We start from the raw sequence: 17,302 nt of genomic DNA on the forward strand, positions 1-17,302 counted from the left end.
ATTTATTTAATAAGAATAAAATGGAATGTAAGAACTAGGGCAGAGAAATAGAGATGGTATTTTGAAAACGATGGACTTTGTGCCAGGTAGAGTATGGTTGAGAATGTAGAAATTCCTCAGGATAATTAGTGACAAATATCCTTAAATACTTGTTGAAAATGGGATTATGGCTTTTAGAATTTCTTCCATGACAATAGAAATGAAATAATAATGGATACGAGGAAATAGTGTATGTACTGCCAAGATTTAGCAACTAGTTTAAAAGTAAAACTTGAGGTATTTGAAGTTTGCAGTGTTCATGATTGAGATGGAAATAAGATAACTGCAGGGTGGCTAAGCCGCCATCTCCTCAGATCTTGTAGAATGTGAAAACAATTTCTCAGAGACATTTGAAAATGGAAAATCTAAATGACACACTTAGAGGTCCATTTGTCCTTTCAACTGGAGCCCAACGTCTCCTAGTTTCTGGAGGTTTGTGATGAGGTAAACTGTCTTCAAAATAGCCTATGTGTGAGAATTTCCTGTTCAAACCTAAAGTGACACATTGATGAGAAATCAACTTTTTCCACTCTTGTTTCACTCTGAGCCTTCACAGGGCAGTCTGTGGAGGTCACAGACATTGTTTATTCTTGTCCTAGATTTATGTTTTTAAATTTCTTCTTTTATCACCCAGCTATAGCAGGCCTCTTTTATGAGAGTAACCTGACCTCCCCACTAAAGGATGCACAACTTTCTGGCCAACAGAAGGTATGTGTCCCTCCTCTCCTGTCTCTCTACTAGACCACCTCACTTAGTGGGAAAAAACAAATGTTAAATGTAATGCAAGTGAGGTACAATTAATATACAACAAAATCAAAGTAGAATATTGGTGTTTTTTTAAAATAATTCAGGGTAAAAAGCAACCATAAAACATGAAATATGTTGGAAGATTTCTCAAAGTATTCAATTTATTGTCTGTAGGAAGTTAGTTGCATATGCACTTGCATATTTGGGTTTATAAATCAATATAATATTAAGTGAAACCCACAGACATCATGACAGGGAACAATTACTTTGGGATTTTATAATCAGTAGAAGGTGGGTTTTTTGTATAATAGTATGTTAATATCTATTTTGCTCAACCTTTATAAATAGATTCTTGGAAAGGAATTCATTGCATAACAAAAGCCAAACATAATTCCTCATACGTGTACTTAGACTCAATAAAAGCAGCCTGATTTTATAACAAAAATCAGGATGAGGTAGCTTCCTAAATGCTAATTTAAACTTAATTGTAAGTAATGAAAGAATTTTTTAAAAAATTGAACAAACACTGCAAAAAAATGTACCATGCTAATTAAAGACACTCCTGCTTAATAAATTACTTAACAGGGTCTAACTGATATGAATTAGAAATAGTAACATAGAAATTGTGACTAAAATAATAATTAAAACTGATACTTGTTGAGAACTTATAAGTGTCAGGTTGAGTGCTCAGTGTTACATGCATTGGATATTACCTATTCTTAATTCCATTTTAGATTAGTAAGATAGGTTACTAGATACTAAATAATTTTTTAACAGTCACACTCTTGTAAGTTTCAAAGCCATAGTTTATTTCCAGGTCTTTCTGACTACAGCATCCATTGACTGAATTATTAAGTTATGTTATCTGGATTTTTTTATAAGTAATTTTTATAAGTAATTACCATCACTTATACAACTAAAATGACCTTTACTAACTTTGACACCTATAGGATCTTTCTGGAAGTTTGAATTAACAGTGTTCTTCCATAAATTACTTATATTTGTTTATTATTTTGTGGGTTCATATCTTAGCCATTAAGTCAATTATCGATTACTTTTACAAACTAAGTATTTTTTAGTCTTTTTCTGTTGTTTTATTTTCAATATTGTCTAGGTTATATATAAGTTTAGTGTATCATGTAACATTTTCCAATACATGAAGTATTTCCTCAATTTTTAATGTCTTCTCAGAACTCCTCAACCATTCAAAATAACGACCATTTGGTAACACTTTTCATAAGTAAATGTAAGTCACCAAATAATGTAATTTAGTGTAGGAGATTGTTGTACATGCCAACATTACTCTTTCCCCATCTTTAAAATACTCTATCTTTAACCATTACTGGATTTCAAAATTATCATAAATATAGGTGAATCTCTCTTTTCTAATAAAACATTATAATTTTAATACAAGCATTATAATGGTGTTAAAATATTTCTGTGGAATCTGAGTAGGATATTATTAGTCATGAACTTCTTTACTCCTCCCTAATTTATTGCTTTTCATTGTTTCAACCAAAAATATATTGTCAAATGTAGAATAACTTAAAAAAAAAAGTATTCTACCATGAGACACTTGTTTAAAGCTCTAAGGAATTTAGAACCAGGCCTTAAGATTGTTCTACTGCGAAGTGAGCACTAGACTCTACCCCGCCCATTTTACTGTACTAGGGATCTCATCTTACATACACCATTCATTCCTAAGTACGCTTAGAGCACTGTCTGACATAATTCAGCTGCAGAGATGAATAACCAAGGAGTAACCTATGCAGAACTGAAGGTAGCCAAGAACTCAAAGAGGCAGCAAATAAAACCTAAGGGCACTAAAAGTTCCATTTCAATAACTGAGCAGGAAATAACCTATGCAGAATTAAATCTTCAAAATGCTTCTCAGAATCTTCGAGGGAATGACAAGAACTGCCACTGCAAAGGTAAAACATTTAATAGTCACATGATGGAACTGTTCTAGGATATGCAGTTGGAGTACAGAGGTTGGAGAAGGAGTAGGGGATAAGTTCACATATTTTTCATTTTGAGGAACAGAACTTGAAGTTGGAGATGGGATTCTAATGTGGAACTGGAGGACTACTTTTATTCTGGCATTGCTGTAATTTGTAGTCTTTGATCAACAACTCATGAAGCGTTATATATGCTGAAAATGCAAAGGTATATTCTGAGAGAAAGATTATAGTGGTAGAAATGGGCTTGGGGTCCAAGTTTATGTATATAACTCCCTGTTTATGTGGGTTCTCTTGTTTGTAAACTTTCTAAACAACTGTCACCATCACTCTTTTCTCAGTGTTTCCTTTTCTTTCTCTGCAGATTTACCATCACCTCCAGAGAAGCTCATTGCTGGGGTTCTGGGAATCATCTGCCTTGTTTTGATGTCCAGTGTGGTAACAATGATAGTTTTTACTCCCTGTAAGTAGATTTTTGAAAAATTGTAAGGGAACTTTACACTTTAATGATGGTCAGTGCCTCTAAACAGTTCATAATATTATGGAATGGGCATCTCATTAAAATGTATGCATTTAGACTAAATGTGGAATGGTTATTCTGAATTTGTCAAAAGTATACAACACAATAATTACAGAGAGTATGTATATGTATATTCTGATTTCATAACTCAAAAGCATGCTTTAGGATATTGAAAGATCTTACTGAGAAATACAAATTAATTCTTGCGATTGGTTAAAACAAATACTATAAGAGATGGTGATCTGTTCCTTTAGGCTTTTGAAATATTTTTTCAACCAAATCTTCATTACTTAATTTTTCTTGGTAAAATCAATTTTATTCCAGATTATTCTAATCCTAAGCAATAAACCAAATTTCAACTCAGAAACTACAATCATTATGATTTATTTAGATCAATATTAACTTTTATAATGATTAATTTTGTAGCTACTGCAATACGGGAGCAGAATAACTCCTCTCCGATAAAAAGGCTCCAGAAAGGTACATAATGATTTTCAAAGTTCTGATATAAATACAGTTTGTATTTTGTCTCTATCTTAGGCTAGTGAAAATAAGAATAGATTTTGGGGTTGAACATAAATTACAAAATATGGCAACAAATATTCATAAATAATGATTATAGGAGAGTGTTTCTCCCTATGCAACAATATGATCACCATACCCACTGTTGCCACTGGCTCAAATTTCCTCCCTCTGTAATATGATAAGAGACAAATAATTTTGCTATTCTAAAACAGAGGTTTCATTTCTTGATTTTCAGGACATGTAAAGAGTGGCTATTTCTGTGTGTTTGCTTTATACGGAGACATAAATTGGGGGGTGAGAGACTGACACTTCTGTGAATGTATGAGTGTGGTTTGTTTTATATGCACCAGCCTTGAGGGTGCATAGATGTGTTTTATATATATACACACATATATATTTATACCTATGCATATATGTAAGTTAGTTTTCATTTTTTTTAATTCAAATTGTTTTTAGATAATAATTCACAATCTTTCTTCAGAATGTCATGCTGGTCATTGTCCAAAACAGTGCTTTACATATTCCAACAATTGCTATTGTATTCATTTGGGAAAAAAAACATGGCATGAGAGTGTGACGGCCTGTGCTGCTAAGAACTCTACTCTGCTTTATATAGATAATGAAGAAGAAATGGTAAGATACTAAATGTTGCAAACACTTTGTTAAAGGCTTGATTCAGTCAATATTATATTTGCTAGGATTCACTTGCGGTTTTGTACATATTTGCAGTTTGTTTAAGGCCTATTAATGTTCCATTAAACAACAGAATACAACTTTATGATATTCTATTTATATTTTTATACCATTAATACACGTTTGATAATTTCCAGTTCTTGCTTTTCATAAAAAAAACATGTTTCTACAAATGCTATTATTTTCTAAAATAAACTGTGCTATTTAATTTTACAATATATAAAGGAAAATAAACATATCATGATTTTGCATATTGATCACAAAATGTATAGAACCATGTAATTGCATATCAGATCGTGGAATAGAAGTTTCCACTTCATAGCAGCCCCACTCCTCTGTATTCTCTCATCACTTCTCCACCCTCCGTGTATACCCACTGTCCTGACTTTTGATATTATAGAATCTCTTTGCTTGGTTGTTGTTTTTTTTTTTTTTTTTGTGGTACGCGGGCCTCTCACTGTTGTGGCCTCTCCCATTGCGGAGCACAGGCTCTGGACGCGCAGACTCAGCGGCCATGGCTCACGGGCCCAGCCACTCCGTGGCATGTGGGATCTTCCCGGACCGGGGCACGAACCCGTGTCCCCTGCATCGGCAGGCGGACTCTCAACCACTGCGCCACCAGAGAAGCCCCTCTTTGCTTGTTTTTGAACTTCATATACATGGAATCATAGAGTATGCATTTTTCTTCTTCTCTCCTCTCACCCCCATATGCTATTTTTGCAATTCATCCATATTATTGCATTTATGTGTAGTTTGTAAATTTCCACTGCTCATTATGTAAATATAACATTTAAAATCCAATCTACCCAATGTCTCTGGTTACAGATGGAGTCTTATGCCCTCAGATCTAAAGAGGCTTCCTGGGTTCAGTACTTTTAGTCATGGGATCCCCTTTGCTGATCCCACCTCCACCCCTACCCCCCAACTCTGGTATCTCTCGGTGGAGGGGGAGGAGAAGCCCTTACTCTGGCTGCTTCTTGTTAGCAGGTGTCCTGCTGGATCACCTTGTAAGGCTCACCTGGTGTCGCCCACAGGATTCCCCTCAACACCAAGGAGGAATGGCTAGGCTGGGTGTTGGGAAGCAGCAGGCCTAGGTCACTTTCTTCGGTTGGGTGGTGGATATAAGATGCCCCTAATAGTTGTTCCTTAACCCCAGGGTCGCAAACCATTTCACCTTTCTCTTTCCACCTTTCAGAGTTCTCCTTGACTTGTGTCTTTCATTAGTTCCAGTGTTTACAGTTGTACCTAGCTGGGCGCAGCTGAGAGAAATGAGTCTCTGACTCCTTGTCTGGTCCCTTGGATTCTAGCAACACAGAAACAGAGTGATTGGGGGTTGATCTAGTCAAAGAACGGTGTGAGCCCCAGGAAACCAAATCTTTGGCTTTCGTGTCACTTATTTTCTCAGTTTCATTCCCTTAATTTCCTTCTAAAACCGAAACTCTGAGAAACATAGAGGAGAAATCCATTGATATGGTCACAGTATCCTGAGAAATGGATGTCACAGAATCTAAAATCTTATTTAAAGCCTTGCTATGTTAGTTTTGACAACATGGGTAACAGTTGAATTACATGAATCAGAATTTTCCTTATTAACCTAAGAAAAACAGTGAAACTGCTAAGCATAACTGTTTGAGTTAATTTTACATCAAAAGTACTGACCTTGGTTAATGTATTTGGCAGTATTAAAACTTTGAACTTTAATATATTTTTAGTGTTAGATGAGACTCTTAACACTCATTTTGTTCAGAAAACTAAGGATCCTATGAAAGAACACACTACTTGCCTTTGAAAAATTAATAAAAATCTTTCATGACGACTATTTAAGTGAAAATTCTTTATTTTGGGCTAGAAATTCCTGATGTCCCTATCAATTATGTCATGGATTTCAGTCTTTCGTAAAGGCCGTGATCATCCATGGATGTGGCTAAATGGTTCAACTTACAAACTACAGTAAGTTTTTAAAAATAATACTGTATAGAGGAGGAAAAGATTAAAAATAAAAATTTTAAGAATAATATTAAAACATTTGTTTTAGTTGAATTATAGAAAGATGAAGGAGGATGTTGAAAGTTAATAAAATGTTGATATAGTTATTAAAGAATGGGCTCCTCAATAGCCCATTTCCCTAATAACAAGCTCTTACTAAAATTATATTAAAATATCATTACCCATTTTCAAAATAGCTTTTATTACAGTGACATGGAAAATGCTATTGTTTCATGAGTTGTCCTCATATGATATAACAGAATTGTGCATTTTTTTCCATTACAGTATAACAGACACATCACCTGATAAACGTAACTGTGCTCTGCTCTATTCAGATGGCATTAAATCAGACAGTTGTGAGCTTCCACATACATATAATTGCAAGAATCAGCTTGAGAAAATGTGAGTTTGGATGCTGTTGAGTAACTTTAACTTTTATGAAATGGAAATAATATTATGATTGTATAAATTTTAAAATGAATTATATTGAAATATAATATGCACACCAAAAAGTATAGATATCGTTACTTTTGTGTCTGGCTTTTTTTACTCTACATTATTTTTATGGCCTTCAACCTTTGTAAAAGATCGCATGTTGTGTGAGTCCATTTATATGAAATATCAAGAAGAGGGAAACCTATTCTAGAGGCAGAGAGTGGATTGTTGGTTACCAAGGGCTGAGCAGAGGTAGGATTAGAAAATGACTGCTGATGGTTACTATGTTTCTTCTGGGGGCGATGAAAACGTCTAGAGTTTGTTACTGTTGATGGTTGTAAACTCTGTGAATATACTAAAGAAAAAAAATCACTGATTTATACGCTTTAAGTGGATACATTTCATGCCATGTAAATTACACCTCAATAAAGCTGTTTTTAAAAAAAATCCTGGAATTATGTTTGGGATTGCATTTAATCTTCAAAGTAATTTGTAAAGATAGTCATCTTTACAATATTGGCTCTTCCAGGCAATATCATGCTTTATCTCTCTATGAATTAGGTTTTCTTTAAATTCTCCCTATTATATTTTGTATTTTTCTATATTGAGTTCTTAAAGATACATTGGTATTTCAGTCTCATGCTTTTGTAAATGACATCCTCATTTGAAAATTTTTAGTAAGTTTTACTGCTGTAAACAGTAATACAATGAGGTTTACATATTGGTCTTATAGCCAATGATTTCTCTGACTTTATGTATTAATTCTGTCATTTCAAATATATAGTCTTCTGGATTTTTATATAACAGCTCTTGCATTTGTAAATAATCACACTTCATTTCTTCTTTCCAGATGCAATTTTTTTTCTTGACTTATTTTTATAGGCTAGGATTTTATTTTCAATGTCGAATAGAAGGTACAGTAAAGGTTCTATATGTATCCTTTTCTATTTTCGAGGAAAAGATTTCAATATTTCATCAATATGAGGTTCATCTTAAGGTTTTTTTCATCATAAGTTTCTCATATGAAAACAGTTCCATAATATTCTCATTTTTCAAACAAATTTTATAATCAATTGGCGTTACATTTGTATTGTTTTTCCATCAGTTGGAATGATAAACGTTTTCTCTGTATAATGATTATGAAGTAAATTACCTTTATTTCTTTCATATGTTAAACCAGTCTTGCATTTTGAAGTAAAATCACAATGATCATGTGTTGTCCTTTTTTAAAAAATCAATGCATATATTATATCTAGGTCAAGCTGAAGGTTTTCTTTATCTGTGTTCCCAAAGAAATTTGACTGAGTTTTCATTTACGTTATGTACTTGACAAGTTGTTACCAAGGCTATTTTTAGGAAGCATTTCCTTTTCTTTTACCTGGACCTTTGTGAAAGAGTACTGCTACGTTTTCAAGTGTTATTATTCACTACTAGTGCCATCTGAGCTTCTAGAACTTTTTTGTGGGAAGGTTTATATAACGAACTCAATTTCTTTACAATATGTGTTAGGTTTACTCAGGTTTCTATTTTTTGTGATGCATTTTGGTAATTTTCAATTTAGGATTTTTCTATTTTTTATAGATACTAAAATGTTTTCATAATATTGCTTTTTTTATCTGTAAAAACCACATGGTATCCCCATATTTATTATAGACATAAAAGACTTGTTTCTTCTCAAATTTTTTTTTTTTGGCCACACCGCATGGCTTGTGGACTCTTAGTTCCCTGACCAAGGAATGAACCCGGGGCCTCGGCAGTGAGAGCGTGGTGTCTTAACCACTGAACCATCAGGGATTCCCTCTCCTCACCTTTCTTTCAGCAGTCTTTTATCAATTTTATTAAATGTTTTCAATGAGAATACATTTGGCCTTGTTCCTCTCTATTGTAATTTTGTTCTTTGTCTTGATTTTGTACTATTTATTGTTTTCTTCCTTCTACTTCATTTGGTTTTAATTTCACCTAAATTTAGCTTTTCCATTTTTAGTTTCTTGTGATGCATGCTTGGATTTCTGCTTTGTTTTGTTTTATTTAGTTTGTAAGGTAAGCATTTAAGGCAATCAATACTTCACAAGACAGACATTTGGTTTTATATTTTCCTTGTAATTCTTATAAAAATTTTGAACGTTCATTGTGGTCATTTCTATGGTCCATCTGTTACTTAGACATTTATTACTGAATTTAACACCATATAAGGATTTTCAAAGTTTTGGTTATTGACTTCTGCATATAGTAAAGAGCATTCTGTTTGGTTAGAGAACTTTCTGTGAAGCTAGATATATTCCACATCTTTGTTAAAAGTGGCTGGTGTGAAAGAGGAACCAATATTAAAATATTATTTTTTTAACTAATTAAAATTGAATGCCCACATTTCAAGTGCCCACTTGCCAAACTTGCCTAGCGGCTACTGCAGTGACACCACTTCTATATTTTTATATGAATATGCTTGGAAATATGATTTATAGTGTATTTTTTGAAAATTTCTATGTAAAAAAATATGAATAGTCCATACTAGTATATAGTATGTGTTCTACATATATGTATTGATTAGTTGTCTAGTTTAAATCTTTCTTTAGCCTTACTGATATCTGCTTGTTTGTAAGCAGTGAGAGAGAATTGTTTAAATCTCTATTTGTAATAGTTCACTTTTTTCAAACTTATGTTGAACTTGTATTATTAAGTACATAAAGATTTTTTAGAAAACATTGCTAATAGTTTAGATACTCTATCTATCATTATGAAACATGCTTCATCATTTCCAATACGGCTCTTGCCTTCTATTGTAACAGTATACTAACTATAGCAATTTTCTACTGGCTTGTGTTGCATGGTATATTTTTCATCTTTTTACTTTCCTCTTTCTTTAGGCTTTTGTTAAAGGAGTTTCTCATTAAGATAGTGAACAGTTATTTTAAATATTCTTAGAATTTAAATTGGAAGTTACTCTATATTTAACATAATTTTTAAATTATTATAAGATATATTTACATATATTATTTATATATAAGTATGTATTGTATGTATATATAATTAATTAAGTATAATATAGTTATCCTTAATCAGAGATGAATGCTACCATTTCTTTGAACTCCACTTCTTTTGTTGTTTTCTTTTTATCTTTCACAATAACTAATTTAACTATTTTAACTATCCTCTGTTGTCAGTTTAATGTTTTAAATATTATGTTATTAGTGCCCCACATTTTACAGCATAAATTCTTAACTCAGTAAAGTCTAACAAATTAATACCTTTACCCTTTCTCGAAAAGTGAAAAGACATAACTACCTTCTACCTTTATTTACTGCTTATGCCGTATTTGCTCCCTTGAATTCGAATACAAATATGTATTTTAAAATTTGAAACTTTATTGTTAATATTTTGTCGACTCGATATCCATTAAATATATCCACATAATTCTTACAACTCTTCTTTCCCTTCTGCATATCCAGGTTTTCACCTAGAATAAGGGTTTCTTTTTTTATATATACATCTTTATTGGCGTATAATTGATTCACAATGCTGTGTTAGTTTTGTTGTACAACAAAGCGAATCAGCCATATGCATACATATATCCCCATATCCCCTCCCTCTAGAGCCTCCCTCCCACCTTCCCTATCCCACCCCTCTAGGTGGTCGCAAAACACGGAGCTGATGTTCCTGTGTTATGCAGCTATATCCCACTAGCTATTTTACATTTGGTAGTGTATATATGTCAATACTTCTCTCATTTTGCCCCAGCTTCCCCTCCCAACCCTGTGTCCTCAAGTCCATTCTCTATGTCTGTGTCTTTATTCCTGGCCCGCTGCTAGGTTCATCAGTACCATTTTTTTAAAAATTCCATACATATGTGTTAGCATATGGTATTTGTTTTTCTCTTTCTGACAGTTCATTCTATATGACAGACTCTAGGTCCATCCACCACATACAAATAACTCAATTTCGTTTCTTTTTAGGGCTGAGTAATATTCCATTGTATATGTATGCAACATCTTCTTTATCCATTCATCTGTCAATGGACATGTAGGTTGCTTCCATGTCCTGGCTATTGTAAATAGGGCTGCAATGAACATTGTATGAACAATGTATATTTGCATTGTTATATCTTCTTGATGAATAACTCTTTTATCATTATATGCAATGACTTTCTTTAGCTCTTGTTACCATTTTTGTTTAAATTCTATTTTGTTTGTTATAAGTATCACTACCCCTTCTTTATTTTGGTTTCCAATTCTGTGGAATATCGTTTTTCATCCCTTCACTTTTAGCCTAAGTGAATCCTCAAAGCTGAAGTGAGTCCCTATACATATATATGTAGTTGGGTCTCAGTTTTCTTATCCATCCAGTCACTCTATGCCTTTTGGTTGGAGAATTCAATCCATTTACATTTAAGGTAATTATTAACAGGCAGGCACTTACTTAAGCCATTTTATTGTTTTCTGGATGTTTTGTAGTTTCCTTGTTCTTTTCTCTTTCTCTTGCTGCATTTGTTTGTAAATTGATAATTTCCCATAGTGGTATGTTTTGATTCTCTTCTCTTTATTTTTTTGTGAATCTATCATAGGTTTTCACTTTGTGGTTACCTTCAGGCTTAAATAATACATGCTATAAATATAACAATCTATTTTATGCTGATAACAACTTCAGTTGCAAACCAAACCTTACCTTTTTACTCACTCTTTTTATGTTTTTCATATCACAAAAAGGTAATTTTTTTATATTGTGTGTTTAAAAACAAATTATTTTTGCTATAGTTATTTCTAATATTCTTTTCCTTTAACCTTTATACTATTTCAGTATTAGAGTATTCTGGATTTGACCTTGACCAATGTCCTGTATATTTTCTAGGTTCTCATGTTACTAATTAGCATCCTTTCATTTGAGGTTAAAGAACCCATTTCAGCATTTCTCATAAGACAGGTCTAGTGATGATGAATTTCCTCAGCTTTTGTTTGTTTTTTTGAGAAGACCTTTATCTTTCAATTCTGAAGGACAAATTTGCCAGGTTGAATATTCTTGCTTGGCAGTTTTTTTCCCCGGCACTATCCCACTCTCTCCTGGTTTGTAAGGTTTTGCTTGGAAATCTCATAGCCCTCTAGGAGTTCCCCTGTAAGTTACTATCTTCTTTTTCTCCCGCTGGTTTTAAGACTATCTCTTTGTCCTTGATTTCTGTCTACAGTTTTATTATAATGTGTCTTGGAGAGAATCTCTTTAAGTTGATTTTGATTGGTGACTCAGGAGCTTCATAAATGTGGATATCAAAATCTCTCAGCAGACTTGGGAAGTTCTCAACCATTATTTTTTCAAAATAACTTTCCACCCCCTTGTCCCTCTGTCCTCCTGGAACTCCAGTAGTCTGCAAGTTGGTTCTTTTGATGATATGCCATATATCATACAGGCTTTATTCACTTTTTTAGTTGGTCTTTCTTTGTTCTCCTCTGACTGGATAATTTCAAAGGACTTGTCTTCTAGTTTACAGATTCTTTCTTTTGCTTGATCCATTTGGTGTTGATGTTTCCATTATATTTTTGTTTCATCTATTGTATTCTTCAATTCTGTTTAGTTCTTTTTCCGATTTGTATCACTTTGCTAACCTTATCATTTTTCATTTATTGTTTTCCTTACAGTGTTGAATTATTTTTCTTTTTTTCTTCTAGCTCGTTGAGCTTCCCTGAAACAGCTATTTTGAATTCTTTATTGGTTAATTCATAGATTTCCATGTCTTTGGGGTTGGTTGCTGGAAAATTACTGTGATCCTTTGGTGGTGACATTTTTCATGCTTCTTGAAGTTTTCTATTGCTGTCTTTGTATTTGAAGTAGTGGCCACCTTCTCCCATTTACTCACTGACCTCAGGAGAGAATTACCTTCCATCAAAACTGCTAATGATTCTGAGGCTTTTTAGGACCTTTTATGGACGCACCTGTTCCACACTTTGTGCTCCCTCTTGTGGCAAAAGTTTTAAGTTTGTATACCTTATCTTAATTTTGCAATGAACCAGGCTGGGTGCTGAAAGCCTTTCTTTTGTTTTCACAAACATGATGTTAAAGTTCATGTTTGTGGTCTCTTGTTGGCCTTCAGATTCAGACTAGGTTTCTGCACATGCTCACTAGCCATCTGCCAAAGCTCACTCTCTATGCTACAGTTGGGAGTGCCCACAGGGAGGCAACTACAGGGTGTGGGTGTTTTGAGGTGAGGTGAGCTTATTACTGAGGGTACCTGTGGGCCAGTTGGGCGGATCCAAGTGGCTCATAGGCAGGTTTCCTGATGGAGCCAGTGACACAGTTAGTAGGATCTGCATCCTTTTAATGCCCTTTTAGAGTCCTATTTGCTGCTATCTTAGACTCTTCTCAGCCCCCCAGTTATACATATGATTCAGTGCCCTGGGTGAGGCATGAGAGAAATCAGCCTCTTTGGCAGCCTCCCATATAGCTGAGAAGGCCGGGTGCTCACTCACACTCTCTTACTTTTCCTAGTGGAAAAAACATGGGCCAAGAAGGTCTCTCTTGGCCCTAAAACTGTGTTTCCATGGAGGAAGGGTAACGTAGGTAAAGTCAGGTTGCTCCTCTTATCTTCTCTAATGCATCCAATCTCATATTCTTTGCTCCAGTGGTGTGGTGGAACTTCTTCTCTGGAAGCCTGGACCTCCACAAGGGTTCTTTTGTCTGTGAGGGATTGTCTAAGACATTGTTTTCCAGAGGTTCCCTGAAAGAGGGAGGAACTGGAGCTGGTTCACAGGCAACTGCAGGGTCCACAGATGGGACTGAGTTCTGTATCACTCAATTTCAAATCATATAAAGTGGAAAACACCAAGAATAGTCAAGACAGTGTGGGTGAAGAGCATGAAGAATATATTTTGTCATTAGTCCGAGGAACCGAACCAAATTCTGGAAAAAAAAAAAAAGTGTATGAATATATTGAACAATAAATATGTGGTTGCAGAGGTAATATTACAGATCCTAAGAAAAGAATAGATTATTCAATAAAGGTGATGGAAAAAATCATTTCCCTGTGGAAAAGTATTGAATATCAGAGATCTAATTATGAAAGACGTCCTCACAAGTTTAACAGAAAATACAGTTGCAAACTTCAAAACCTTCGGTGAAGGATACACTTCTCAATCAAATTTCTAAAAATCCAAATCATAAATGCAAACGATGCTATAAAGTAATAATTAAATAAGTAAATTTATTATCTGGACAGTAAAATATATTATTAAGATTGGAAAGATACACCCAGACTAGCACAGATTATACAATCAGTGAGTGGTTTGCTGGATCGGGCTCATAGCTAATCAAAAGAGATTATTGTTAAAATTTCAGGAATTTTGAAAACAAGCTGTTAAACACAATCATTACTAAAATTCAATTATATAAATATAAATATTGTAAATCATACTAACAATAAAAGTAATAAATACTCAAAACTCATTTTTAGTTATTTTGCTAAATTTACTATACTTATGAAGTTATTTGCATCTATCATATCTGGTTGTTGAAATACTGTACAATGTTGTACTACTATAAATCTCTTCCCTTCTCAATTCTGCATTCAGTGGTATCAGGTTAGTAGCTTTAAATTTGATTATGGTCAGAGTACTTACACAAATAAAATTGGCAAACTCTACCAATGAGATCTTCCCCACCACCATAGAGTGGGTTTTTAAACATTTACTAATTTACACTGGGTGCACTTAACAATAGATTTCTATCTAGAATATACAAAGAACTTATGTAAGTCCATAAAAAGGCAACCGATTCAACATAAAATATGTGAAAAGACAATTCACAGAGAATTAGACCTGAATATTCCTTAATGATACTATTATAAAAGTTAAATGTAAGTAATTATCATGCAAAGGCAAACCAAGACATCCTAACAAAATTTTGTATTCACGATATTAGAAATATGAAAAGATTGTAGATTCCAAATCATGGATATGGTGTGAAAAAATGGAAGTTCTCATGTACTTCTGCTTGGGGTGAAAGTAATAACAAGTTTTGAAAAGCAATTTGTCAATATTTGTGAAGTTTTGAATATATTTATACTAGTACCCCAAAACTGGTAAGTACATAGTCTAGAAGAAACACTCCTGTAAATATGGTTAAGGAAAGATATTGAAGAACATTCAAGACAGAATTTTGAGTGATAATAAAAATGAAAAACAGGAAGAATCTGAATATCCTTAGAAAAGAAAATAGGTGAAAATATTGTCCTATATTCATAGAATAGACTATATTTTATGAAGAAAGTGAATAAAATAGCACAATATTGAGTATATCAATATTAAGGGAGGTCAAAAATACAAATTTGAGCCAATATAAATAATTCTAAAAATACACATTATACATTGTTTATGTCCGTTTTAAAAATACATGCAAGACATAGCCGTATGTATTAGATATAAATAAATAGGTAATAGGTATCCTCTAAAGGGAAAAGAGGGAATTAAATTATGAATGAGCAGATAAAAATTTTACATCTATTCATAATATATTTCCTAAGCTTGATAGTGGGTACATTAGTGTTTGTCATATTATTCTTTAAGCAAAAATTATTATCAATAAGGCAATTTAGAAATGTTTCAGAATATTTATATACACTTAGAGCAACAGAAGACTTTGTAGGCAACGCAGTACACCCCCCAATCAATAAATAAAAGACTAGAAATATTTATCTACGTAATGTAACAATTATGTCAAATAAATAATGGAAAATATATAAAACTCATAACTAATGTTTGATGAGCACTTATTATGTACCATACATTATTTTATGTGCTAAAGATACATCAGTGAAGGAGACAAACTTCCTGTCCTTTCATATTTTATATTCTGGTGAGGAAGAAATATAAAAAGCAAAATAAACAGGTTAGAATAAATGATACAAGTAAAAATAAGTTACATTAAGAAATAAAACATATTAATAGTGTGTTCAGGAAAAGAAACTCTAGAAGATAACATTTGACAGAAGTTAAACGAAATAATGAACTTATCTGGGCAAATAAAATTCATATCTGTCGGAGCAGAAAGGACAAAGAAATAAACGGTGTTGGTGAGGAACAATAAAAAGAACAATGAGTCTAAAGAGGGAGAAGGAAGATGAAGAATAGGTCAAGAGAGAAGAAAAGTTGATACGGACCCAGTGCTTGACCACTTCTGAGTATTAAAAAAACAGAAATGAGGTACACATTTTTGCAAGTACTTTTTAGATGGTTTTCATTCTTTTGACTGCATCACTCCGCTGAGACTGAAAATGTGAGTCATTGCTCTTAAAGACACAAGCATATATGTCTTTAATAATCTAAAACAACATCTAATTACAAGGAAATATTTGGCTTTCTGGTTTGTAATCACATCGGGAACCACCACTCAAACCCTGTTTTAGTGTAATAATGATTATTCCTATTAACCTTGAGAACACATCACGTTTGAAAATTTCTTTTTTAACTTGTCTTCTTGACATTTCTTATTAAGAGAAAATTCTGTAAACCACAGAGTATTTTTTAAACAAACTGTCTAACATTAAAGATATTTAGAAAGTAAAACTTCGTGTTTTGAATCATAAAACTAAGGCCCATGAGGTCCATTTGTATTTTAAAATAGAAATGGGTTAAAAATCCCAGCTGTCTTTATACCTTATTATGTCGATATATTAGGTCATCATCACCTTCCTTAAACAGCTTCCTCTAGTATCCTCTATGTTAATGGTACCATCATTATTTCATTCAGTAAAAAATAAAAACGTATGCATCTTTCTTATCCTTTCCCTCTCCCCACTCTTTTTTTTTTTTCGGGACACGGGCCTCTCACTGCCGTGGCCTCTCCAGTTGTGGAGCACAGGCTCTGGACACACAGGCTCCGGACGCACAGGCTCAGCGGCCATGGCCCACGGGCCCAGCCGCTCCGCAGCATGTGGGATCTTCCCGGACCTGGGCACGAACCCGTGTCCCCTGCATCGGCAGGCAGACTCTCAACCACGGTGCCACCAGGGAAGCCCCCTCTCCCCACCCTTGTCTTCACCTACTGTCAGATCTAATGTCATCAACTATGTCAGTAACCTCCCAATTATTGTCGTCTTCACAATTCCTAACATCACAGTTTTGGATAAAAACACTATTTACTTCTACTGTCCCTAACTATTTTTCTTATTTGTTCTTTATCCCCATCTGTATCAAATCTATTGTCCTCTGAACAGGTCAAATTGTCTACCCACAGTGTGGAAACCTGACCTTGTCAATCCTTTCTTAAAACTCCTCAAAGGGCTTTTACTGACTATATGGTGCTATTCAAGCTTAGATTATGAATCTTTCTTCTCACTCACACACACCCACTTCTTGTCCTTCCAGACTGTTCCAGGTTCCATCCATCTCCAGATATTCATAACCCCACCTAATAAACCAACAGT

The 17,302-nt window shown here is 33.7% G+C and overlaps 1 protein-coding gene across 1 annotated transcript; it reads left to right on the forward strand.

The window, feature by feature from the left end:
* The first annotated feature begins 2,327 nt into the window (after nucleotides 1–2,327).
* On the forward strand, nucleotides 2,328–7,155 carry LOC113616737 (NKG2-A/NKG2-B type II integral membrane protein-like). The gene is made up of 6 exons (XM_027100129.1): nucleotides 2,328–2,717; nucleotides 3,109–3,207; nucleotides 3,691–3,744; nucleotides 4,271–4,422; nucleotides 6,332–6,432; nucleotides 6,754–7,155. The coding sequence occupies exons 1-6, from the start codon at nucleotides 2,531–2,533 to the stop codon at nucleotides 6,872–6,874; spliced, it is 714 nt and encodes a 237-aa protein (XP_026955930.1). The 5' UTR covers nucleotides 2,328–2,530; the 3' UTR covers nucleotides 6,875–7,155.
* The last annotated feature ends 10,147 nt before the right edge of the window (nucleotides 7,156–17,302 follow it).

The sequence above is a fragment of the Aethalodelphis obliquidens genome, unplaced genomic scaffold (assembly GCF_003676395.1).
Source record: "Aethalodelphis obliquidens isolate GAN/ISIS:26980383/991018 unplaced genomic scaffold, ASM367639v1 scaffold434, whole genome shotgun sequence".
Lineage (NCBI taxonomy): Eukaryota > Metazoa > Chordata > Mammalia > Artiodactyla > Delphinidae > Aethalodelphis > Aethalodelphis obliquidens.

What these genes read in the sequence shown, in the direction of transcription:
- LOC113616737 (XM_027100129.1), top strand. Translation starts at nt 2,531, where the DNA reads ATGAATAACCAAGGAGTAACCTATGCAGAACTGAAGGTAGCCAAGAAC. An exon ending in TAGATAATGAAGAAGAAATG is followed by an intron (nt 4,423 to 6,331) that starts GTAAGATACTAA and finishes ATTTTGGGCTAG; the next exon opens with AAATTCCTGATGTCCCTATC. An exon ending in GGTTCAACTTACAAACTACA is followed by an intron (nt 6,433 to 6,753) that starts GTAAGTTTTTAA and finishes TTTCCATTACAG; the next exon opens with TATAACAGACACATCACCTG.